Here is a 26,203-nt window from a genome sequence, read left to right as displayed (position 1 = left end):
ATGATTTTTTTCTTACCATGTATCACTCTAATAAATCTTATAAATATGATTATTATCTGCTTATCTCCCTACTTGAATGGGAGCTCCAAGAGAACAGGGATTTCTGTCTGATCCACTGCTGTATTGAGCTCTCAGAATGGCCCCGGCACACAGTAGATGCTCAAATACATATTTGTTGAGTGAATACCAAACCAGACCTAACTTCAGCTCACAGACAGGTACACCACAGCCCCGCAAGCTGCCTTTAGGGAGAATATCACAGCACTTCAAAAATACTGTAAAGGAGAACAATAGGTTTGCCATGAATAACACTGTCCATTCTTTTATCACAGAAAAAGACACTCTACATCCCATCTTATTTGTACAAGGAAGAGAGAAAAGAAGCTGATAATTTGGATAAAGTGGAAAGTTATTTGAGGTAAAAAGTCTCACGTTAGTTAACATTAAAAGAAAACCTTGTCTATACAGTGTTAAATATTAAGCCATCTTCCTGTGACTTTACTACACTACCTTCTGTTTTGTTTTTTCTTTATCTTTGACTTCTGTAAAACCAATCTTGAAACTTATGGACCTCATATTTTAAATTAACTAAATAATAAATATTTACTGAGCACATAGGACTGCAGAATCCTACAGAAAGTGCTATAATGTGAAATATATATATTTCAAGGACCTTATACACACACACACACACACACCAGAAATATACCTGCAAATAATGAAGAACTCCAGGCAGCCAATATGTGATGAATTAAAGGGTGCCTATCTTTGCATGGAGCCTAAGAGTACCAATTCATCTCTTATACACCATCCATTAAGTTTAGAATCCTAACAGAGACCGCACTTAAAAAGCAAGAGTCAAACATTACTGAGTTAAGTTCACATGCATTTATGGGTCAGCTGGGATACAACAGACTCAATGTTAGACACTGGGTGAAAAAAAATATTAAATATTAATAAGGGCATCAAATTCTAAACTTCTAAAGAAAAAAAAACAGATTGGCTTCTGTTGTGCTTGGGCACAAGTAGGAGCTTAAGCAATTGTTGAAAAACTCGGGAAGGGTGTGATCTTTACCTTTGGAAAGAATACCTATGCAGGGTCCCACCCAGTTTCATCTTTTTTATCCTTTTGAACCAGGCCTAGTGGGAAGCCTAGGATGTATTTTACCACTTTCTCTGAACCTTAAAAACTCAGTACCAGCCCTTGCCCAAGCAGTCACCCACTTCATTGTTTTAATTAAGGCCAGCCTTGCTTCTCGCTAGAGATTCACTCTACTAACTAAATTATTCAGCACCTGGAGTCAATACCTGAGCTCAAATTCTGACATCACCACTTATTAGCTATGTGACCCTGAGCAAGGTACTTAACCTTTCTATGCCTCCTCTGTAAAATGGGGATAATGATAGCACCCTCATTTGGGTTAGGTTGATTAATGAGATAAAACACAGAAAAGACTTGCCCAGAGCCTGACCATGGGAAGCCCTCAATAAATGTTAATTGTTGTTATTTTCAGAAGAAAAAATGCCCGAAGGCTAAGGAGCAACATACCTGAGGATTCTTGCAAAAGGTTATCATTAAAGCCCAAGTCAAACACTCTAGGTAATAGTAATAATAATAAAACACGAACACCAACCAGAATCATAACCATAACAGCGGGAACAGCAACATGAATACTCACCGAGCTCTTACTGGCCAAGCACTGCACTAACCTAAAACAGGAAAAAGACAAGGCTGTTGAATCAAAAAAAAAAAAAAAAAAAAAAAAAAAAAAAAAAAAATTGCATACATTTTCCCACCCTCTTTTTTAAATGTGGTAATTGGTGCCCAAGTTTTGCTAAAAACAGGTATCTAAAAGGATTGCAGATTTAACGTGTAATTTCTTCATACCAAAGAGGTGGGGCTGTGAAGGGAGGAGGGGTGGTGCTCAGTTCCTGCCAGATGGAAAAGCCACATGAAGTGGAGAAACAGCCGAGTACAGGCTTTATCCCCAAATCAAAATCAGATTTTTGAAGCACAGCACCTCCACATTCGGGGAATCAGAAGGCTCTGCTTTTAAAATAACCTCTGAACAAGTGTCATCTGTCTTCCGAGCCAATCCCCTGCCGAGGCAGAAGGTTCGGGTTACCCGGGAGCGGTGTTATTTCAGAAATCCTTGTCACCTCTTATCATCCATCTTCTCCAAGAATCACAGTCCCAATTGTGTGTGTGTGTGTGTGTGTGTGTGTGTGTGTGTGTGTGTGTGTGTTGAGGGGGGGGGGAGGAAAAGCCACCACCAGCCATGCCGGAGGCCACCCGAGCCGGCCCGCCGGCCGGCGCCCGCCACAGAGGCCACGGCCAGGGTGCCCTCCATTCCCGCTCGCGGGCACCGGTGCCAAGGGCCTGAGGAATGCTCAGGTGACCCGGCGGCAGCACCCAAAGGCAACAGGTTCGGGCCGGCCTCGGCCTCGCAGGGGTCCGGCCCAGCCCAGACCCCCCCCAGGGCCGAGCGGAGCGGAGAGGGGCGCCGGCGAGGGAGCGGCGCAGGGCAAGGAGTCCAAGCTCCATCTTGAGGCGGGCGGAGGAAGGGAAGGCCGGGCTCGGAGCTGACAGGGCCGGCCACTTTTCCGGCTCCCGGTGGAGCACCCCAGGGACCCATGGCCTCCAGGGCCATCCACCCCGGGGCTCCCCGGGTTCCTTCAGGGGCGGTCCGGCGCGCGGAATTCACCCCTCACGGACGCCGGGCCCGGTCCCCGGTCCCTGGCTCCGAGCCGGGCGGACCGGAGCGGGCCCGGCAGGGCGGGAGGGGAGAGGTGACGAGGGACGGGGAAGGAAGAGGGCCCGCGCCGCACCCCGCTCACCTCCGACCGCCGCCTCGGTCGCAGCCTCGGTCGCCACCTGCCTCACTGCAGCAGCAGCAGCAGCACGGCTGCCGCCTCCCGGCTCGTCGGCTCGGGGCGGGGGAGAGCGTGACGCGCCGCCGCGGGGGCGGGCGGGCGCGCGCAGCCAGCAGAAGACGCCGCGGCGGCTCCTCCCCACGCGCTCCGCCCCCGGCCTGGCCTCCCGCGCCCTTCGCCGGGCGCACGGCGTCGGGTGCCCGCCGGGGCCGGAGCCCCGGGCGGTAGCGGCCGGAGCCCCCGGCAGCAGCGGCTTTGTCTGCCTCCGACGGGGCCCAGGAGAGGCGAGCCCGGGATCCCCCGGCGCGCCCGCCGTCCAGCCCTCAGATCTTCGGGAGGACCGGGGCGCGGAGGGGGTGTGAGGGAACCCGAAGGGGCCTGCACGGAGGGGCTGCCGTCATTTTAGTTCCGCGTTTTCTTAAAGTGTGTCCAGAATGTGTAAGTCACACCCGATAACTCCCTTCAGGCTGGACCGCAGACGGTTAGTTTGGGGCTGATTCTTTTTTTTTTTTTTTTTTTTTTGCCAGACCCAGGGCGAGAAATTTTTTGAAACAGGCTAGGAGGAGCTGCCCTCAGCAGGTCTAGTCTAGGGAGCATCCTCCCTGCCCTCTTCCCGCAGGGAAAGACCCAGGATGAGGGATCCCTGGGAGAAGGCTGAGAGGAGCTGCCCACCGCAAGCGACGCCTGGGAAGGACCACCTCTGCCCTCCCTTTCCTTCCAGGGAAAGACCGAGGTTAAAAAAATCCCTTGAAATGAGCCCCGCATTTGCTTCGTTAGTTTGAGAAAAGCCTTTTTTTCGCCCCAGCCGCTTGGACGGGAGCCCAGGTTACTGTCCCGTTCTCCCTCCTCCCACCACCGATCTCCTTTAAAAGCTTTGAAAGGGACTGGAGGGGAGGCAGCAGCAGCCCCCAGGGCGGTCAGCATTTCACTCGCATGGCCATGGCAACCCCAGAAGCTTTGCAGCTCCTGGGAGGAATTTGCAGCTGTCGGGGCAGCCTGGGATTTTGCAGCGACTCAGTGATGTATAAGGGGGGCCTGGGCTTCCTCCTCCTCCCGGGCAAAAGAGAATAATCAGGAGAATGACCCCTTTGCTGACCTTTATTCAAAGCACGGTGCTGCCTGGACTAGGCATGCACAGGGCAGGGGGAGGAAACTACAGTGGAAATGCACGAAATCGGAACAAAATGAATTTATATGGGGGCCCACCTCCCCTCAATTCACGCTTTAAGTCACAAAAAAAATTCTATTTCCTTCTTCAACGTTGCCCTAGTTTGCAAGCTGCGAGGTCACAGTATCTATATTCCTAACTTGAAAGGCACAGCTCACCCTCCACCCTTATCTAAACACTTTTCAGCTGTAATAGGCGGGCAACCTATGTAATTATAGATGCCACAGAGCAAGGCAAGGACCACTGTTAATGGTGGGTGCAACTACAAGCACCTGTTTATTTCTCTCCTCTACTCATTCTTTATTTTTAAATGCTGAGATTTTTATCATGGGTTTTTTTGCATGAATTTTGATTTTTTTAAATATTGCGTTAAAGTATTATTTCTTGACGACTGAGTTTTTAGCGCCCCCTAAAATTTTGTGAGCAAGGCCTAGCCCCAGCCTTATTACTAGGGCACTGACTGGTTCCGTCCCACAGAGTGGCCAGTTAGGACTACAGTTGCTCAGTCCTACTTCAAAATGAATGTTCACATCCCTTTGTAGATGGAGCCACTGAACTTTTTTTAAATGCACATCTTCTGTGAAAGTATTAGAACAGCTCAATTGACAAGACTTTGGAAGATGGAGGACAGTGGCAGAAGTAGAAAGACAGGTAAGAGCTCCCAAAGTGTCATTTTATAGAGTGGGAAAGTGGGTAAATACTTGTTGGAGTTTTTTGTTTAGTTTTGGTTTGGTTTTCTGGGACAAAAGTAAAGGTTTAATGATATTATTAATTAAACCGATAGGGATAAGTGCCAATAAAGGTAGAACTGCGTTGAATGGGACGGGTAGTGGTACTGTAGTCAGAACAGCAATAGATAATGTTTACAGGTGATAAATAAATCAATTTTTAGAGATACGGAAGTTACTACCAGAAGAACGAAAAGTAAAAATTTAATGGTCTCTGGGGAAGTGGGCGGGGGGGGGGGGGAGGCAAGCAACGCTGCTTTTCATTATAAAACTGATATACTTTTTTTTATTATTAGTTTCAGGTGTACAAAGCAACATAATAGTTAGACATTTATATCCCTTACAAGGTGTTAATCCCCCTCCCCCAAGCTACTACCCCTCTGACATCGTATATAGCTGTTACAATACCATTGACTATGTGACAATACATATATATACAGAGGGTGCCAAAAAATGTATACACGTTTAAGAAAGGAAAAAACTATTAAAATTGTAATAGTCAATATATACCGATAACAAAAGATGAATACAAGTCACGTTTGACTTCTGCAATTACAAGAGGTGCTCCAAGTGTAAGTTTCATACAGTTTTTTCCTTTCTTAGAATGTGTATACACTTTTTTGGCATCCTCTCTATATATTTAATTACAGTTGACATTCCATATTATTCAACTGCAGCTTCAGGTGGACAGCGCAGTGGTTAGGGATCTACAGTCTAAGAAGTGATCTTCCTGACCAGTTCAGTGCCCATCTGGCACCCTACTAAACCCGATATACTTTATTTTTTAAATTATGTGCACGCATTACTTTGATTTCTTTTTAAAAAAGTACAAGGTAGTTAAGATCCTCATACAATGAGTAGAGAATGTTCTCTATAAACATTCTATATCTCCTATAAAAAGGAGTTTGTGGTTTGTTGGTACACTGCTCTGTAGCAGTGATTCTTTTCTCTTCCAGTTTTCTGCAGTACTCCATTTTTATTTGTTTATTTTCTGTCTTACCCCACCCCTACTAGAATGTAAATTCCAAAAGAGCAAGGATTGTTGACACACTCATTGCTCTAGCTGTATCACCAGAGTAACGCTGTGTCCATTGTGAATTAGTTTTAAAAAGGATGGAGTGTACGACTTCAGGGTCTAAATAACTGGAGACTTTTTCCTAGTATTTTGTCTTTTTCTTTTTTAAGAACAATAGATGTTCATTCTATAAAATCAAAGCAAGCAAAATGAAGAAAACAACAGTTATTAATCCCACATATCCAGAGAAAATTACTGTAAATAATGGTTTTAATTTAATGTACTACTGCTTAGAAATATTTTCAATCTCTCACTAAGGTACTAATATTTCTTATTACTATGCAAAAACAACACTCAATATAAAATAGTAGCTGGAGAGTACTTTGTAAACTGCTGTAAAGATGTGATGATTTAGAGAGCTTTTAAAATAGAAAATGAGGGGCGGCTAGATGGCTCGGTTTGATAGAGCAGGAGCTCTTAACAATAAGGTTGCTGGTTCAGTTCCCACATGGGATGGTGGGCTGCGCTCCCTGCAACCAAGATTGAAAAAAACGGCCACTGGACTTGGAGCTGAGCTGCACCCTCCACAACTAGATTGAAGGACAATGACTTGGAGCGTAGGTCCTGGAAAAATATTGTGGTTGCACAATATTGTGAAGGCACTTATTCCCCAATAAAAATGTTTTTAAAAATAAAATAAAATAGAAAATGAAACAGAAGCTCTCATAACAAGAACACTTTAAATTAAAAGAAATACGTTAAATTAAAATTTAAAAAGTACATTTTCTTTTCGTCCTCTCTTTTTTGTTGTTGTTTCTGAACCATGGTAGATAGGTAACAATTAAAAATGTAACTCCTAAATGATAGTCCATGATTAAAATAACCTTTATGAAGAAGACATAGGAATTGATTTTCATTGTGCTATTTTTTAAATTACATCTACTTTTATTAGCATTGTTTCATAAACCAGAGTCAAATTAATTTAATTTACTCATCCAACAAGTATTTTCCGAATCCCTGCTGTGTCCCAGGCACTGTTCCACGTATTTGGGGGTATAGCAGTGAGGATTGAGTCTCTGTCTTCCAGCCTATCTTTTATTGCTGTCAGAGTTACTAAATTAAGGTGGGATAATCATTGTTTCATGAATTCCCCTGGGTTTATGCCCAGGGTGGATATAATGCACTAGACCACACCCCTTGTTCATTATATTCAGCTCTGTTAAAAACTGAGGGATAGATTTATAAAGTCAGATAAAAACAAATGTTTAAGTTAACTTTGATGTCTTAGAAAATGTTAACATTTCCTTGCAAAGGTAGGGACCTACTGCTGGTTCATTTAATCAAAAAGTGACTAACAGAGCAAGATAGTCTTAAACTGCAAAGAAAAGAAAAAAATAAGTAAATCCCACAACGCATGGTGAAGCAGTCATAGACTGTTTTAGACCAAAAAGTAATTTTATCACTGAAACCAATTAAGACTGTTTGCTATGTCTCCTTTATACAAACAATGCTGATGGTAGTGGAATTTTTATGGATTTTTTTTTTAAAAAAAGCAAAACGATGAAAGAATGACAAGCACTAAATTTAAATTCATACGATCACTTCTCAAGGAGAACCATCTTGTGACAACAAGAGCCGTATTGTACACATTCAGTTAACAAAGAACAATATCAGTAGGGTACCAGACATGATATGAACTGTATTTTGGGCCTTCTAAATAGACTCGTGCTTTAATGTGTGTATAGTTTCATCATGTGAAGGTTGGATAAAATGATTTCTAAAGTTCCTACCAAAAACATTTTTAAGATTGTGTAACTTTTATCCAGTAAAGCAAAACATTTGTGAAATTAGTGGTTGATACAGCAGGTCTAATCTAATTCAACAAATTATTTGTTGAGCGCGTGAAAAGTTGATTCTGTTTTCAGCAGAACTCAAGCAGACTCAAACAAATACATGGTATACACATGTTCCTAACAGCACTGGTCCCAATTACCAAAAGGTGGAAACAAGCCAAAAGTCCATCAACTGATGAATGGATAAACAAATTATGGAACATACAACACAATATTACTCAGCCCTCCCTCCCCAAAAAAAGTACCGACACACACTACAACCTGGATAAGCCTTGAAACATGATGCTGAGTAAAAGAAGCCAGACACAAAAGGTCACATATTGTAAGATTCCATTTATGTGACATGTCCAGAATAGGTATATCCATTATTTTATGTTATGTGAATATTGTCTCAATTAAAATAAATACATCAATAAGTGAAAGTAATACTCAAAAAAAAAAAAGTCAAGTAGAAAATGGATGATAATCAGGTAGGTGGGAGATTTGAGAAAAGAGATTTTTTAACTGGAAGGCAGTTTGGAGTAAAGTCCTTCCCAACTGTGACATTCTATTTCTTTACAGATTCAGCTCCAATTCTAAGTACTGGATGGATCGCAACCAAATTAGATTCTAAAGTTTAACTGTCCAAAAGAGGCCAAAATTAAATTTGGACTATAAATCTAAGGAAATGTGTACATGTAATAGTCAGCCTCTGCCAGGGCTTGTATTCAAACACAATGACTAAATTCCATTTAGACACCCTCCAAATTGAAAGGCTCAAACAAAATAGGCAAATTTAATACAATCCCCAATCCTACATCCTGGAGATGCCAGATAGTTTTTTAATTAATTTCAATTTTAAAATGTTATTACCAGATTAACTAGTTTATTTAACTCTTCAGTGCTAAGTTAACTGAATGGATTTCATGCCTCACAATCTGTGTGAGTATATGTGTGTGTGTCTTTCTGGGTATACATTTATTACATGTGAAGAAGTCAACTGGATACATTGGGATTAATGGAAGACTCATTAATGGATTTCCTGGGGGAAAATATATTAAACAAAAAAAGCAAGGTGTGAAACCGTGGGCATAATATGCTATTTTTTTTAACTAATCAAAGGATGTATACATATATACAAATGATTAATGTAGGTATTTATTTTAAACAAAATACTAATGCTCATTTCTTCTCTTGTCTTTCGTCAGACCTAACCTGACCCTACACAATCCAAGGCATCCATTTGCTGTGACTGGGAGGGAGCAAGAAGAGCAAAGAAAAAGAAGGAATTAATATTCAGGTTTGACATTCAAAATAGGATCCTTGTAACATTTTTATTGAGATGTAATTCACATGTCCTATAATTCACCTATTGAAGTGTACAATTCAGTGGTTTTTGGTATATTACATTATTAATTTTTCTAAATTGTATTAAAAAATATATAACAAAATTTGCCATTTTGACCATTTTTAAGTGTACCACTCGGTGGCATTAGTTGCATTCACAATGTTGTGTAACCCAAAATAGAATTTTCCTGAGGAAAAAAATAAAATGGCTTGGTATTCCAGCATTGTCAAGCAAGAAAGGATTATTAAAAATTCGTTTAGCTCCCATTCGTCATACCAAAGGCCTGGAAGACCATAGAGTTTCTGCTGTGATTACACAAGAAACTCCTATCTAACATTAAGACATAGTCGGGAGACTGGAGATGGGAAGAAAGAGGATATGGCATAGAAGAAATGAGAAAGGATGCTGTACTTCCAGGCCTGGAAGTTGATGGAGAAAAAGGAAGAGCAGCAGGTGAGGAAGGCAGATCCACAGTTGAGATCTGGGGCAGGAAAGGGGGCGTGACTCCCAGAACAGGAGCCTTTGTCCACACCCCACATTTGAGAGTGGAAGAAAACCCTTAGGCAGGATGACAGCTCTATGCCAACATTGTTAAGGTGCTTGGAAGGGTGGGGCATGAGGAAGATCCAGTTTGTGCTTCTGGGCCTCCCTTAGACACTCGGTGGCATGAAAGGCTGCTTGAGATCTTTGTGCGTCTGCTCCGGGACCCACTGTGGCAGCATTATGGCAGAGACGCAGCAGTTCCTGCTGTGCCAGCAGTGGAGGGAAGCCTGAGTCAGCAGGAAGAGGCACTGAGTCCTGACTGAACCAAGAAAGAGCGTATGTTAGGAGCAGATGCCAAGCAAACACTTGGTCACTGAACCAGGACAGCTACTGCTGATGGCCTCCTCAAGATCCTTTCTCCCATTTTTACTTAACAAACCCCAGTTTGTTATATACCCAATAATTTATGCTCACTCACATTTTCCCTAGGAAAGTCGGCAAGAGGCCCGTCTGGGAAAGCTTTTCTTTCCCTGATAAATGGAGACAGACACAGATGTGCTAGCTGGAGCCAAAGCAGCTATGTTGTTAACCTGAGGTAATGAGCATGAAGACAAAAGCCAGCAGGCCAAAGTAGCAGCACAGAAAGACTGAAAGACCAGAATTCCTCTCCTAGGAAGACACCTGTTTACGTAGGGCAAATATTTGACAACCAAAAGAGAACTAATGAGGACAATAAAATAAATATTGGAAGGCTAACAGACTGGTTGAAAAGGGACTTTAATGAAGGAACTAGAAATGGCTACTGAGGTTTTGTATTGTTTTACTATATGTTGCCTGTGTTTTACTCTAGATTCTTCAGAATGTAGATCACTGATTAATGCTTTGTGCATTTGAATTTGCTTTTGGAGGATGCCACGTAGTTCTGAGTGCTGCTCCTAGGTAGACATGGATTCAGGGAAGACCAAAAGCTTCTTCTAGGAGACTTTTCTTCAGTGGAGAGTCCTCAAAGGACACTTGGACACTCTGTAATGTATATGATATATATGTAATATATATGGATATAAGCCCAAGTAGTATTTTCACATACAAATCATCTCATTGTTCTGGACTTTGCCAGATAAAGTAGTTTATCGTATTTTTTGTGTAACTTTCTGCACACCTAGGTAGGTCTCAGGTTGCCAAGCATATGAATTACCCACTGTTTCTCCAGTATCTTCAACCTGTCTCTCTCTACTGACATTGGCATGTAAATCTATTTAAGCTTCTTTATCTTAAGAACAGACGAAACAGAACAAGACCCTTCCTCAACACATCTTCACTTTCCCAGCCAAGCCTCTGGGACAAGTTCCACATGCCTGATGTCTCTGTTTCCCCACTCAGTCTGGCTTTTGCCTACATTGCTTAGCAGAAACTGTTATTGCCACCATCACCGATGACAGCCCCGTCCTTTAGTGAACTTAGTGAAATGGCTCTCATTGATGACTTGGGCAATAGTAGTTTCAGCTGAGCAGGGGAGGCAAGAATTTGAGCCACTTGACCTCTCAGCAGCCTTTTCACTGTTGGCTATACCCTCTGTGCTGTGCTGCAAAAGTAGCAGCAATTATTCACTCCGAACTCCCTAAGGAGAGCTGCGTACCATGTTTCCCCGAAAATAAGACCTAACCGGAAAATAAGCCCCAGCATGATTTTTCAGGATGACATCCCCTGAACATAAGCCCTGATGCGTCTTTGGAGCAAAAATTAATATAAGACCCGGTCTTATTTTGGGGGAAACGTGGTAGATAACCCTCAACTGATTGGCAGGGAACTGAGACCAGAAGAACTACCTAACTAAGCACAGTCTCAATTTCCAACCTACAGAATTATGAGCTAAATACACAGTTATAAGTTGTAATCTACTACATTTGGGGGTGGCCTGTTACTCAGCAAGAGCTAACTGATACATTCTCTTTCCATATCCCCTTTTCATCCTTTGTTTTCTAAGACATCACACTCTTATTTTCCTCCTTCCTCTCTGGCTGTTCCTTTTCCATCTCTTTTGCAGGCCTCTCTCTACCTACCCCTTAATATTGATGTTCCTAAGGGATCTGTTCTCGTTCCTTCTTCTCTTTCTACCCATCATTTTTTTCTCTGGATAATCTCACCAACTATTTGTCTTCAATTACTCTCTATATACAAACAATTCCCAAATTGACATCTCCAGCTCAGAATTCTTGACTTTCAAATTAGTATATACAAATGAATATTGGACATCACCACTTCAACTTATTCAATAAATATTTGGTTGTGTCATAAGTACAAATTACGTATATTAAATTTTCACTCCTGAGTCCTCCTGACGTCTCCTTATTTCCTTAACTCCTGTCATCATCCTGTCTACAGTCACCAAGTTCCGTCAATTCTATCAAATTTGTTGTACCTCCATCTACTGTTCTCTATCCTTATTGCCAGTTAAGCCTAGACAACCATTAATTATGGGAGAGTTGCAATGCAAAAAACGATGTCCTTTCTTCTGGATAATAGCATTATATGATTGTTGGTCTTCCTGACTCATGTGTTATTACCTTTCAATCCCTTCTCTGCCTTGTTATCATAGTGATTTTTTTTTAACTTGTATTTATTTTAAGTGTGTTTTTCCAAGACCCATCAGCTCTAAGTCAAATAGTTGTTTCAGTCTAGTTTTGGAGGGCGCAGCTCACAGTGGCCCATGTGGGGATCGAACCAGCAACCTTGTTGTTAAGAGCACCATGTTGTAACCAACTGAGCTAACCAGCCGCCCCCAGAGTGATCTTTTTATAAAGCAAAGCTGATATAACTCTCCTACTTAAAATTCTTCCATGGGCCAACCAGCCTTTATGTGTCTCTGAATGTGATGTAGTATAAAGTACACAGCACATTCTATGAAGTAGTCTCACCAAAATAATTGAACCTGAATCTAATCAAACCATTAGGGCCAACTTCTAGTTTACCAAAAAAATATAGGGGATTGAGGAAAAGTTAAATAACAAATCCAGAAGGTGGAATATTGTATAGGACAACTGGCCCAAGTTTTTTCAGGTAATCAATAGCCTTTAAAAAAAAAAAAGAAAAGGGACTGCTATACACTGAGTAACTACAAAATCTTGGTATAAGAAATTAAAGACCTAAATAAGTGGAAAAAATGTCTCATATTCATGCATCAGAAGACTTAACATTGTTAGGATGGCAAAACTCCTCAAAGCTCCCCAGATTTAATGCAATTCCTATCAAAATGCCAATTGAATTTTTTCAGAAATGGAAAAGCTGATCTTATAATTTATAGGGAATTGTAAGAGACTCTAGCCAAAACAATCTCGAAAAAGAACAAAATTTGAGTACTCACACTTCCTGATTTCAAAACTTACTACAAAGCTGCAATAATCAAAGCAGTGTAACACTGGCATAAGGACAGACATACATATCAGTGGAATAGAATTGAGAGTCCAGGAAAAAAGGCCCTTATATTTAGGGTCAATTGATTTTTGACAAGGTGATCTTTTGCCAAAAAGAATCATCTTTTCAACAAGTAGTGCTGGAATAAATGGATGTCCACTTGCAAAAGAATGAAGTTGGACCCTTACTTCACACTCTATACAAAAAGTAACTTAAAATGGATCAAAGACCTAAATGTAAGAGCTAAAACTATTAAACTCTTAGAGGAAAACATAGGAGTAAATCTTCATGATCTTGGGTTAGGCAATGATTTCTTAGAAACAACAGCAAAAGCATAAGCAACAAAAGAAAGATAGACTGGACTCCATCAAAATTTAAACCTTTTGTGTTTCAAAGGATATCAAGAAAATGGGAGAAAATGTTTGCAAATCAGGTATCTGTGAAGAAACTTGTATTAAAAAATATAAAAATCCCTTACCATGCAACAGTTAAAAGACATATAACCCAATTGAAAATGGGCAGAGGCTTTAAATAATTTATCTAAAGAAGATACACAAATGGCCAATAAGCACATGGGAAGACGCTCAGCATCACGAGTCGTTAGGGAAATACCAATGGAAATCACAGTGTGACAACTTGTCACACCCACTGAGAAAGCTAAAATAAAAAAGACAGGAAGTAACAAGTGTTGGCAAGGATGTGAAGAAATTAGAACCCTCATAAATTGTTGGTGAGCATATGAAAGGGTGCAGCTACTTTGGAAAACAGTTTGGCAGTTTCTCAAAATGTTGAACATAGAATTTCCACATGATCTAGCAATTCCACTCACAGATATATGCCCAACATAAATGAAAACACGTTCACACAAAAACTTGTTCACAAATGTTCATATGTTCATTGTCGCGTTATTCCTAAGAGCCAAAAAGTGCAAACAACCCGAATGTCCATCAACTGATGAGTAGATAAACAAGTGGTGCATCCACGCCATGTAATATTAGACAGCCATAAAAAGGAATGAAGCCCTGATAGATGCTACAACATGAATTTCGAACACATGATGCTAAGTGAAATGTCCAGAATAGACATTTATCAATAGAGACACAAAGTTGACCAGTGCTTGCCAGGGGCTGGGGAGAGGAGGAAATGGGAAGTGACCGCTAGTGTATACTAGTAGATACTAATCCAAAAAGGACTTCTTTTTGGATTGATGAAAAAGTTCTAAAATTGATTGTGGTGATGGATGCACAACACTGTGAATATACTAAAAACCACTGACTGGTACATTTTAAAAGGGTGACTTTAGTGTTATGTGAATTACATCAATCCCTCTCAGGATATTAAACACAGCCCAGCATCTGGCACCTCTACCTTATATCTAAGGACCAATTCTAATTGTTAGTCATTTATGTGAAAAAGCGTATCTTCCACTGTATTACGGCTTCAAGTAGTTTAGTCTTTTTCTGAAGTTACTGTTGGGCTTCTAATCTCTTTTTGACTGAAGTCAATGCATCCTGATAAGGTGGTAGTATTTTCAACCAGCGCTGAACTTCCAATAGTACCTCGCAATAAGCATATGATGTTTATCATGTTCTGCCTCATCTAGTAGCTAATCATACTAGTTTTCTTTCTACCCAGGACTAGAGGTCTTATTCCTCTCTGCATAAAGGGGTCTCAGGAAAATGCTTTGCATATGGCAGGTGCTGCACAAATATTTATACCAGTTACTATCTTATTCACATGGATAAAATTCAATTTGTGTCAACTTTCAGTGTTATCAAACTGATGTCTATTAGTTATCAACAATCTTGTGACACAAAAACATATGACTTTAAAATTAAATGTGGTACTTTGGGCCAATCATAAGACAAACAGTTCCTTGGGAGAGCAGTCTGTTTTTACAGGTCAAGTGAATAAGAGTAGAGTTTTAAAAATTTAGTGCACTAGAACTAGGTTGGTTTGTTAATATGACTGTTTGACATTGTTGCTCCAGCAGTTTCTAATTTTAGACAGTATCTTATTCCACTTATTTTGTTACCTATTTTTAATCTCAGATATTTCCAAAATATGTGTTTCAAAACAATTGTAAAACATGATGTCATTCAGACTTGCTAGATGGTACAGTTTATACTAAGTGATTACATGATACATGAGAATTCTCAGTTAAAGAACTGGAGACTTACAATACTTTGCTTAAAGCATACAGGTTAGTAAATTTTTTTTAAAAAATAGCCACAATATTTTGTAGCTCATCCCTTAAAGAGGTGGAATCTCTTTCCCCACCGCCCTGAATCTGAGCTCTTCTTCCCGACTTCCAGTTGTCAGGGGATGAAAAGATCCCAGGTCTTGTGGAACTTAAATTCTGGTGAGGAAGGCAGACAATAAACGATAAGCAAAGTCATTACATAACATGTTAGCAGAAAATGCTATGGAAAAGAAGTGATCAGTGGAGACTGAGAATGATTTGGTGGTGTGTATGCATGCATGGGGTGTGTGTGTGTGTGGTTTTAAATCAGGCAGTCAAGGTTGTCTCATTGAGGTGAAATTTACACACAGACGAAGGAGGTGAGGGCAACTGGATTTCAAGGGAAAAGCATTCCAAACCAGAGGAAACGGCCAGAGCAAATGCCTTGAGCAGACCTGAGGAAACGCTCCTCTGCTCTAATCAGAGGATCATCAGAGGAACGTCTAATGCCAGGTTCTTAACTGAGCCCACAGACCACCTTTTGAATAGAATTCAAAGAAACTTAACATTTCTTTCATTTATGAATGTGGGCAACACACACTGCTCCTACCACGTGCTGCTATGCCTGTCCCGTCTGTGCTTCTCTAAATCATGAACCCATATTAGCTTTCAACCACCCTAACATAGTAGGGCCTCAGTATTATATTAGTATATAAAAGGGCCTCAGTATTATGTTAGTATATAAAAACCGTAAACGGGACCAACACAACAAACGGAATTTTTTGGAGAGTCAAAGATCCGGGCAGGCATGGAAGGCATGTGATAGGAACAGAAGGAAGTTTGTGAGAAGCCCCTGTGAAATTTGCTCTGGGTCTAGGCCCACAACCTGTCCTAATCCAGTTTCACATGTCACTCTCATTTATGACTAATGAACTAGCCTCCACGGCTGAAAACATTAAGAACTCACTCTGGGATGTCACCCCAACAGAGAAGCTGTGTAGAATGGTAGACAGCTGAGTCGGGGTTTACCCCTTGCACTTACATAATTCCTTGTGTTACAAAAACTCTAAATGTAGCCAGATTGTTGGTAGTTAATTTTGTTTAAAAAAATGTATTTCTGATATGTAGAATTTGTGATATATAGAACGTCCCCTTACCACAGATATAATAAAAGGATTAGGATCATAACTTTTTTTTTTTGCATCCTTCTTTTGGTTAGGTTATAAAATATTTTTGGCTTTCTGCTCCAGTCATTATTTCTAATTTTTTTTTAAAAACCCTTATATTAAAAAAATTGAATAAAAGGAAAGACAATGTTATTGTCTTTCCAGTTTATTTAGAAAGAAAAACCTAAAATATAGAGATAAGTTAGGGCTTAGTGAACCAAATCTAGACAATAATAGGTAAAATCATCTACATGAAAATCAACTTAGAGAGGTGTATGGAGACATTCTTACTAATCATATGATTTAAATTGGAAGTAATTTTTCAATACCAGTTTCAATCAATAACCACATTATGGATGGTATCAGATGGTGAATTTGCAAAAACAAAAAGTCTTTTGGAAATAGGACATCACACCAAAATTACCAATCTTTTCCTAAAGAAAAAGATTCAAAGATTTGACTCGTATCAATTTGACACTTTTGTACAACAAAAGGTATCATAAACAAGTTAATATATACATGACAAATTAAAAACAATTTTGCAGTGTACTTAACAAAAGATATGTATTTTTAATAATGAGTTCCTGTATATCATTAAGTGAACCAATAGAACAATGAGCAAAGGATATAAAGACAATTCATAGAAGAAATAGAAGTTGCCAATAAAGTATTCAATCTGGTAATCTAGGAATGCATCCTATACACATATTTCCACAAATATTCAACGATTTACCTTTTAAAATGTTCACTGTAGCATTAACAAAATATTGTGAACAATATTAAATAAAATATTGTATGCTACTGTGCAGCTATTAAGAATAATAGATTTCAAATACTGACAAGGAAAGTATAGCATAATCTCACTTTTGTTAAAACACACTCTTACGTATACAAAACATGAAAACAAATTCTTAGTTACATGTATTTGCTCAGGACAAAGCTCTACCCAACTGTGAACAATGAACAGTGGGAAATGAAAGTTGTGAGGATATATCTAAAGGACTTTTTTACTTTATGCTATTTTATTTTGTTTGTATTTATAAAATAAATATGTATTACATTTATACTCAGCAACAAAATCAAGAATTTCCATCTTGGGAAAGAAAAACAAAACCATTTTGGGTTTAGAAAATGGCCTGGTGGGAAAAATAAATTTCAATTACACATGAAGAAAAATGGTGTGGGCTTCTCTATGGATTATTCTCCTTCAAATGTATGGCTTTGTTATTCCTTCTGTTTACAATTTAAACAGTAAATATTTTAAACAAAGAAAAATCAAGTATCTTACTCTTCATATGATTATGAAAAAGTATAATTTAATTGCAAACGACAATGGACTAGAAGTGGGATCTAATGCATAGATATTTAACATCAATTAATAGAAGGGTATGGGGATGTGAATTTTACGAGGCTGTTTTCTAAATTATAACATCCACAAATTCAAAATCCAAGTGTGGATGACAAAGACATGCTCTGCAACACTCTGATAAGGAAAGAGTGGTTTCAGTTTAATCTAATCTTATATCCTTATTCCACCCAGCCCCCAGTGCAATTATTTCTTTCGGAGACCCAAAAAAATACCTTTTTTTTTTTTTTAAAGAAGACAGCTGTCACTCTTTCCCCCTCTACTTCAATATTCCAATAGAAACATTCTAGCTAGATTGCTGGTGATGTAGAAAGCATGCTTGTGCAGAGATTTCTAATTTATTAAGAATACAGTAATGGCTCTGTAATTAAGAACTATTTATAAACACTTTCATAACTTAATCCTAAACATTCAAAAGTGAATTTATACCATTCAGTCAAACATATATTAAGTTGAAGGAAAAAGAATTTTCCTAAATGCTAAAGAGAAACACAGGTTGTGTGGAGATGGGTGTTTGGGAACTGAGTCATGCCTTATAAGCCACTTGGGTATCCACAACTGTTACAACATCCTTGTAGGTTTTGCCTGCGGATAATTGAAGGGTGAGACAGAAGGGCAAAATGATTCCAGCAGAGAACTTGGAAGAATAGAACCAACTGGCAGGAACCCTCTTGTTGGTAGAAAGTAGACCACACTTTTGACCCCTTAAGGAAAATGCAACCTTTTGGAAAAAGAAATCGGTCGTTTGGTATTTTAGTAAGGACAGTGCTGTCTTTCCACTTACCTGTTCCAGGATATGACAAAGAGCTGGCTTTGTTTTAGCAACCTGTATATTACAATCACATTCCTTTTAACCCAAGGCAAAGATTAGAAACCGGTCCCCACCCTGCTCCAAGTCCATCCTGAAGGACCAGGGTTTGCTTATGACCTCACCTACCCACACCTGGAGACCTGTCCCAGCAAGGACAAGTCCAAACAATAGTTTGTTCCTCCACCCAACACTCTCTTCATAAGACTCAAGTACAGCAACCAGAATACATTTTAAAAACGGGGCACCTTCTTAAAGCAACTACTTCCCATTTTTCTGGGTTTCCTTCTGTGAAAAATCTCCTCTCCAGTTTATTCTGAATTCTGCTTTCAGGATTTCTCTTCCTAAAACACCCCCTGGATATTTTTAGTGAGGTGCGCTGCAAGATCTTTAGCAGATCCTTTTTCTTAATAAAATCCAAACTCCATAGCAAAGCAATCAAGTGTTCTCAGCACCAGTGAATAAACAACCCTTTTAAGTCTTTGTTTTCTGCCATCCTGCATTTCTTGAATGTTTCTGCTAGTTCTACGCTATTTCCTATACATTTCAATGCTCATTGTTATCTGTGGAAATCCTCCTACCTACCCTTTAAGGATTCACTCAAAAGTTCTCTCTTTCCAGAAGTCTTCAAATATCCTCCAAATTGAACACTTAAACCTGTGGCCCTGTGAATTTGAAGCCAGTCCTCCCTAGGTGCTTCTCCCATCACTACCAAATAACCCAGGTACCTTGCCCTCCCTACATGTCCACTTAGTGAATCTTGTAACTAAGAACCGTCCCTTTTCCCACTAGTGTATAAGCTCCCCAAAGCACATTCTATCATCGTCTCCTTTTAATGCCCCAAAGCACATAGAACAACTTAACACAAGTTGTGCCCTCCATTTGTAATTGAATAAACCAAGAAGTAGGAGCCAGATTTTTGAAGAAACCAGCGATTTTTATAGAGCTGTTGACAGCAAGGCAGGACAGTGACTAAGAGCACAGATGTGGGGGTCCGACAGATCTGGATTTGGATTCACTAGGTTACTTACCAGCTGTGTGTCTTAGGCATGTCCTCTAAAAAGTGGAAGTTAACCAAACCTAGCTAATATGGTGCTTGTGAAAATGGGGTCATGCACAAAAATACCTTAACGTGATGTGTGTGGCATCTGCTAAGGAGAGAACTGTTAGGTATCTTTGGGATTCAAAGAAGACTCTACTAATGCAATACTTAAAGGGGAAGCTACGCGTAAGCAACCACTTCTATGATTTAGGGAATAGGCAAGTCTTTAGCTGAAGACTGGCCTTTCCATGATCACTGCTTGAACGCCACGAAGTCCCTTTAATCTCTCTATCCCAACAAAGTTGCCTTATGCTACATACATGACACGGCGGCAACATATTTATCCGATATAAATATTGAGGAAGAGAATGTATATAAAAGCACTATGTAATCTGCAAAGGATTACTTTTATTATCTACTTCACCTCAGAGAAAAAAAGCCAAAAGTATATGACATTTTACTCAATTTCTACCATGTTCTGTGAGGGCCTTGAAAATAAAATTCTCCCTTTCATATAATTTTCCTTCCTTTTACTGCTTATAAAATAGTAAATTTGGTTACTCAAGTTCTCAACATGAAAACTACATCTGGAATGGTAATATTTTGCGCCCTCTGCTGGCCTACGAGCAGCATAATACTACCACCTGAGACTAACAGTTCAAGATCATCTGTTTATTTTCATGGCCTTGACTATAAAGATGTACTGGCATTCCACATGAAGACAAAATCTATAGTTTCAGCGCTAGCTTACAGATCTGACAATTAAAAGCAAGTTCTTTATGTCTACTTTCTATTTTTATTATCTTAGGGTTCAAATCTAGAAAATTATTTTTGTGCAAAACCTAGCTGCCCTCCATTGTTTTTCAAAATAATCACTTTAAAAGATTCTGCTGTTTCCATATTTAAGGCTGAAATCTACTGAAAACAAGCAAATCTGCACTTTCTTATATTTCCTTTGTTATCACTAATTTTGCAATTTACTTCCAAACTTACAGGGATTTATATACTAATTTAACTGTGAGTCACTTTTTCATATTCAGAGTCTTAGATTATATATATGAAAACTAATTTATTAAACCTTTGTAGACAAAGATGAACATACCTGTATGGCAAGCATATATGAAGAATGAAGTTACAAAAAAGTAAAAGTGTTATTAAAATTGATGTATGTAAATCACTTACAAAAATACCCCAAATGGGATAAAGCCGCTCATCCCTGATTTTTCTCATTTGGTTGTCAGAGTTGAAATGTGAATTTAAAATGGTTAGATTTTTTTTTTTAAAAAAGTGATATATTAAACTTATATACAGATAATTAGCAAAATGTAGAAAGGGAAAACAATGTACAAAAGACAGATAAAAACCATCACTCTTGACAGACACTCACAATCCAAAAATAGTATAAACCTTAACAAACAAACTATCCCTAAACCAGCTAAGACTTAATTCTCCCCCAAATTTTTATCAGAGAGAATATAATAAACCAGCAAGCCCAGTCTTTCCATTCTTTAAAACAGGCCTAACTTTAGCCCACAGAAAAGCCTCGGACAGATTGTTAAACAGGAGAGGGACAAACAGGAAGACAATTTCATCTGTCCATTTAGTACTAGTTACCAGAACACAGTTAGAATTAAATAGCTCTCGGTGCTCTGTCAAGCAGTTATTCGGAAGCCTTCTTGTTTTTTTGCTGGTTTCGGGGAGAGTTCTTTAACAAGTTTCTTATCCTGAGGTACATTCCCGTAGATTCCGCCATGTTCTCAAATTCAAATGGCGTTATTCCAGTTGCAAACTTGCTCATGTCGGGTATAGGACTATGAATTTTAGCGAGAGTTGAAGGACTGCTGTCCTCATGAAGGAGCTTCTGGCTGCTTCCGTTCCTAATGTCACAGTTGGATTCGACGCCGCCATTATCCAGAAGAGCGTCTCCAGAGGTTACCTGAGCAGACTCTTCCTCTTCCTTCTGACAGAGCAACGTGGCCCCGGAATCTGGGCTCGAGGGATGCTCAACTTCGGACTTCTTTGTACAAGTGTCTGGTACGTCGGGCTCATCTGGCGGCTGCTTTTCCAGGGTTTTCCCCTCGGGGACAGGGAGGTCTAGCTCATTGGGACAAGGTGAAGAGGCAACGGAGTTCCCAGTTAGAGGTGTGTCCACAGGAATATCTGAATCACTGTTGACACTCTCCGCCTGCTCGAGAGCCGCCCATATCCGCCTCTGCTGTTCTTCAAGTTCTTCCAGAGTCAGTGCGTCCTCGTCCATAGCCGCTGCCGTTCTGGTCTGCGGTGAGTCACTGGGAGTCAGTGGTGGGGTGCCCTTGGGGAGGGGAGGAGTCCCCCGGGCTAGTGGGGGAGGAGTGCCGGGGGGCAGTGGCGGCTGAAACTGAAAAGCTCCCCCGCTCGGAGAGCCACGCAGGACCTCTGCATCTGAAACAAGCAAGCACGAGAGTTTAAGTTGTCAGAGCACGTGGCTTTACTAACATTTATTACTTGAACTTGGCTGTATTCAGATTTAACGGCCAAAAAGAACCGGCTCGAGGGGAAGAACTCTGTGGCTCCTCACACAGGACTGTTGCCGCATGTCCCCAAGCCCCCTGAGAAGAACGCCTGCAGGGAGAGCTGCAGGACCTTCTGGTACCAGGAACTTTAACCAAAGCCTTTGGGAAATCCTGTTCACGCCATTTACATCATTTTAGGGCCCGACGCGGAGACACAGACAGTCATTTCTAGAATGTAGTAGGACACCTGCCTGGGAATACACCTGGCCGGACTGCTGCGTGTATGGAAGGCTGGAGGAGACAAAGCTGAGGAGACAAGTTCCGTCTCTAGTCCAGACTACTCGCCTGACCTGTGGGCTCAGGAAGCTAACTGGTCACTGCTCATCACCACCTGTATGTCCCACACACAGGACAGATCCAACCTGTCCAAAACAAAGGATCTTTTCCTAAAACCTGGACTCTTCTATTTGCTCTTCTCGTTAACAGCACCACAAGTGGTTTCTGGGTAGTCGCCCAAACAAACGTGCTCACCATCTGAGCATCCTCTCACTTTCCTTCTGTCCCACCAGGTCCTGTCTCTCTGGGTTCCACCCTTTCCTGGAGACTGTCACAGGCACTTCGTTATCTCAGGCCCATTACTGTTTGCAGGAATATTGAAGTCGCCTCTGCCTCTGGCCTCATCTTCCTCTTCTCTATCCTCCATACCCTGAATCTTTCTGAAACCCGGATCTGGTCCTATTAACCTTCCCACCACATCAGAAACCTCCAATGGCTCCCCATCACCTACAAAATGAAGTCCAATCTCCACTTACAAGGCCCCTTGTGACCAAGAATTTGCCTTTCCAGCACCTCATTTCTTACTGCCTGGTTTCAACTCCAGCTGTCACTGTTGCTGGCCCAGTGTTTCTTGTGTCTGCATTTGCACCTCCCACTGTCTCAAACGCCCTAATGCTGCTCACCTCCCTGGTAAATCCCTGAATTCACCCTGCAGGACGCAGCTCAAAGGCACCCTTGGTAAACGCCTGACTTTTCCAGCACAGTTTCTCCTCTGAGCCACCATTAATCTGTGATCAGCTCTGTGGCAGCAACCTGGAAGCACACTTGTGTTACAATGATGTTCCTACATCTGCGATCCCTAGTGAGAGAGCAGCCACAAAGGGCAGCAGTTCTATTAGTCTTCCTGCCCAGCATCTGGTAGAAGGTTCTGAAACACGGTACATGTTTTAAAACTCTGGAAAATTCAACTGAATAACACAGAATCTTAAAAGCAACATCAAACCAGTCCGACCTTTATTGTGCAGGCAGTAAGATTTATGAGGAGAGTAACAGAGTGTCACTTAGATTTTAAGAAATTTCAGAAGAGCAAATAATGGGTAAAAGAACTGAACGAAAGGATTAAAAAAAAAAAATCAGTTATAAGGACAAGAGCGATTGGGTAAAAGAAAAGCCTGAACTAAGAAGCAATTACTGGAATATGGTCAGGATTCTGGTAACTGGCTACAAATAGACAGCTGAGATTAAGGGTGGATGGGGCTGCAGCCGAATGGAATTTCTCAGTCTACATAATTACAAAGACACTGGGACCCAGAGCCTCACTGTATCACATGGGCTGAGGTTGGCTCTGGACTGGTTAATTACATATGAAAGAGACAGACAGGAAAAAACTGCCCCTGGGAGGCAGCTTTCTCATACCTCACCAATCCCCTAACAAGAAACAAGAAAAAGCTCCTAGCACAGGCCCAAAAATGCCTGCCCCTTGTGTGTGGACCTTGCGACAGAGGTGCCACCACCACCAATTCCCGAACTCCGAGAGATGGCAATTGTGTCTCAAATGATTCAAAACACCAAGCACAGGTGGCTTTCCCCACAGGTACTCTTAAGTGCCTAAGACCAAAATTCACTTTTTATGGGGAGATTTCCCCCAACTGAACTGAAGTCCACAGGTGATGGAGCCAGACAGCTGGAACTAACTAACATCCGTGAGAAAGAGACTGAGATTTTTGCCTTTACTCAGAAACCTTGGCTCTGGCCTCCGATAACAATGAAAAGTGCTGGGCCCTGGCACGTAATTTTGTCTGGGACAACTGCTTTCGGGGAACTGCTTGTTTTCAAAACTTCTACCGTATTTCCCCGAAAATAAGACCTAGCCAGACCATCAGCTCTAATGCTTCTTTTGGAGAAAAATTAATATAAGACCTGGTCTTATTTTACTATTAAAGACCAGGTCTTATAATATGATACAATATGATATGATATGATATGATATAATATAATATGATATAATACCCAGTCTTATTTTACTATAAAGCCAGGTATAGTATAATATAATTATTGTAACATAACATAACATAATACTGGGTCTTATACTAATTTTTGCTCCAGAAGACACATTAGAGCTGATGGTCCGGCTAGGTCTTATTTTCGGGGAAACACGGTAAGTATGTAGCAAAGGCTGCAATCACTCTGTATTCTATGAACGCTTTGGCCTTGAAAAAAGTGAGAGTGGACATTAAAGTGAGGCCGTAGGTGCTGAAAGGCCCAGGCTGTGAACTCCACTAGGGCATCAAGAACTCCTGTGGTGGAGACTAAGCAGAGCAAAAAAATTGTGAAAATGGTTTGGGGGCTTTGATTTTGGACTTTGAAGCCACTCATCAAAATTATTCGATTTTGGACTTGAATTCCCTTGGTCTTGAAGGGATTTCATCTCTGACCTTTAAATTCTCCCTTAGAATTTGAAAATAGGAAGTGGGGTTCACATTCAAATTGGAGGCAATTTATATTACCGGCATCTTATTATTAGAGTATCTGTATGCATTTTATCTTAATGCTTCCCTTTAATCCCACTTCAGAACGTCTGACATGCTATATAGGACTGAAGTAAGTGGGTATAATTTTGGATGGGAAATAGCACAAGGAATGAATTTGCAGTTTTAGATTCCGAGTGGCCTTGGAATTTATCCAATTAACACAAAGTTCTGATCCCTTCCAGAGCCTTCTGGGGGCAAAATCTAGACTGCTTACTCATCAGTAGTCCCATGGGGAAACCCAGAGCAGTGGTTGGTACTGGGGGAAGAGGGGACTCAAAAGCTGGGTGAATGGCTATCCTGATACACTACTGCTCTGCTGAGAAGGCCCGTCGTCACAATCCTGATTGACTGCAGGACACGTGCTTCAGCCCAGAGGGTTCAGAGAAAAAAAGCCAGGGAAGCATTGGAAGGCAAGGCCTTTCTTCTTCCATTTTGGGTTTCCAGGAGGACAGATTTCCTCGGTCTCACTTTCCTGAGGAGGAGTGATTTACTGAATTAACGGTTGGGAAGAAAACTGGGCAAGCTCTGCTTGGCTCTGCCTTCTTCCTCTTGGAATAGAGCTGCCAAAGGGGAACACTTCCCACTGCTTGTCTGACAGTGCTGCCCCATCTGACCCACGACTGCTGGCATGGGGTGGGTGGCTCTGCCTAACTCAGAGTCCAGCTAGCTGGCCCATTTGGCCCTCATATCCAGCTATGTTTTCCAATTCATCTTTTATCAGTAACACTTTTATCAGTGATGCTCTGATCTTGAAGGATAAAAGATTTACTACTTAGCTCGTGCTCATAAAAAACTTCCTCTTTCTTACAGAACTCAGGAACATACAGACTTGTCCTACCTTCTCCATGAAATCAAAATCATGAAATGAAACCTACCCGAGTCGAGCTCCATGTCGGCGGACGAGGCTGCCGAGTCGCTTTCCTTCTGCTTCTTTGGACTAGTAGGGCTGGATTGAGACGAAGACCTCTTGCTGCCAGACCTCACACTTGGCTAACGGAGGAACCAAACCAAAGTTAGATGGGGTAGACAAAGAATGAAACTCCACCCCTTCACTTAAACACGACAAAGAAAACCAATCTGGAGCTAAGTCTAGGTAACTGGCGAATGTCACTACCTTTTTCCTTTTGATCATCAGAAAACAGAGTGCTTTTACACAAAGCGGGAGGAGGTAGTAAGATGCTAACGAGTTACGACATCCCACAGATATACGCAGCATGTTTTTATAAGTGACACCCCAGAAGTCTCTTTACCGCTTGGAAGTTAGAAGAAAGGTAGTTGGCAAACACGTCCTTCTGCTGACAGGCCTGCATGGGTATGGAACCAAACATCCTCCATTCCTAATGATGGAAAAAGAGCGGACAAATAAGTGTGCTTTGCTATTTTGTTCAAAAAAGGAGGTAAAGTGGAGGTCTCAAATCACATTTCTGCTTTCTATGTGACTTTTCCTTTTTGGGGGAATTAATGAAAATAATGGTACATTG

The 26,203-nt window shown here is 40.9% G+C and overlaps 2 protein-coding genes and 1 long non-coding RNA gene across 16 annotated transcripts in view; 1 reads left to right on the top strand and 2 right to left on the bottom strand.

Moving 5' to 3' along the window:
- CLIP1 (CAP-Gly domain containing linker protein 1) overlaps positions 1 to 2,961 on the bottom strand; it is a 105,808-nt gene extending 102,847 nt beyond the window's left edge. For 5 of the 14 annotated variants that reach the window (XM_033097417.1, XM_033097405.1, XM_033097418.1 and 2 more), the window contains exons 1-2: positions 2,839 to 2,961; positions 1,680 to 1,710 (exon numbers count right to left, since the gene is read on the bottom strand). The gene's annotated coding sequence lies outside the window, so the exon portion shown is untranslated. Of the gene's footprint in view, positions 1 to 1,679; positions 1,711 to 1,888; positions 1,910 to 2,838 lie in introns of those variants that run through there. The other 9 variants (XM_033097419.1, XM_033097408.1, XM_033097415.1 and 6 more) reach the window with 4 other exon arrangements.
- Positions 2,962 to 3,038: 77 nt separating this feature from the next.
- On the top strand, positions 3,039 to 25,668 carry LOC117017323 (uncharacterized). Its single transcript, XR_004422066.1, has 4 exons — positions 3,039 to 3,312; positions 4,585 to 4,693; positions 8,826 to 8,917; positions 25,533 to 25,668. It is a non-coding gene; the product is annotated as an uncharacterized LOC117017323 (long non-coding RNA).
- Positions 16,770 to 26,203, bottom strand: part of ZCCHC8 (zinc finger CCHC-type containing 8) — a 24,997-nt gene continuing 15,563 nt past the window's right edge. Inside the window, exons 12-14 of the mRNA XM_033097421.1 lie at positions 25,973 to 26,059; positions 25,598 to 25,712; positions 16,770 to 21,844 (exon numbers count right to left, since the gene is read on the bottom strand). Of these exons, the coding sequence (XP_032953312.1) occupies positions 21,084 to 21,844; positions 25,598 to 25,712; positions 25,973 to 26,059 (963 nt within the window). The 3' untranslated portion in view covers positions 16,770 to 21,083. The remainder of the gene's footprint in view (positions 21,845 to 25,597; positions 25,713 to 25,972; positions 26,060 to 26,203) is intronic.

This window comes from Rhinolophus ferrumequinum, chromosome 25, assembly GCF_004115265.2.
Source record: "Rhinolophus ferrumequinum isolate MPI-CBG mRhiFer1 chromosome 25, mRhiFer1_v1.p, whole genome shotgun sequence".
Taxonomy (NCBI): Eukaryota; Metazoa; Chordata; class Mammalia; order Chiroptera; family Rhinolophidae; genus Rhinolophus; species Rhinolophus ferrumequinum.
The sequence above is the reverse complement of the archived record's forward strand: the minus strand, read 5'-3'. Positions and strand labels throughout refer to the sequence as shown.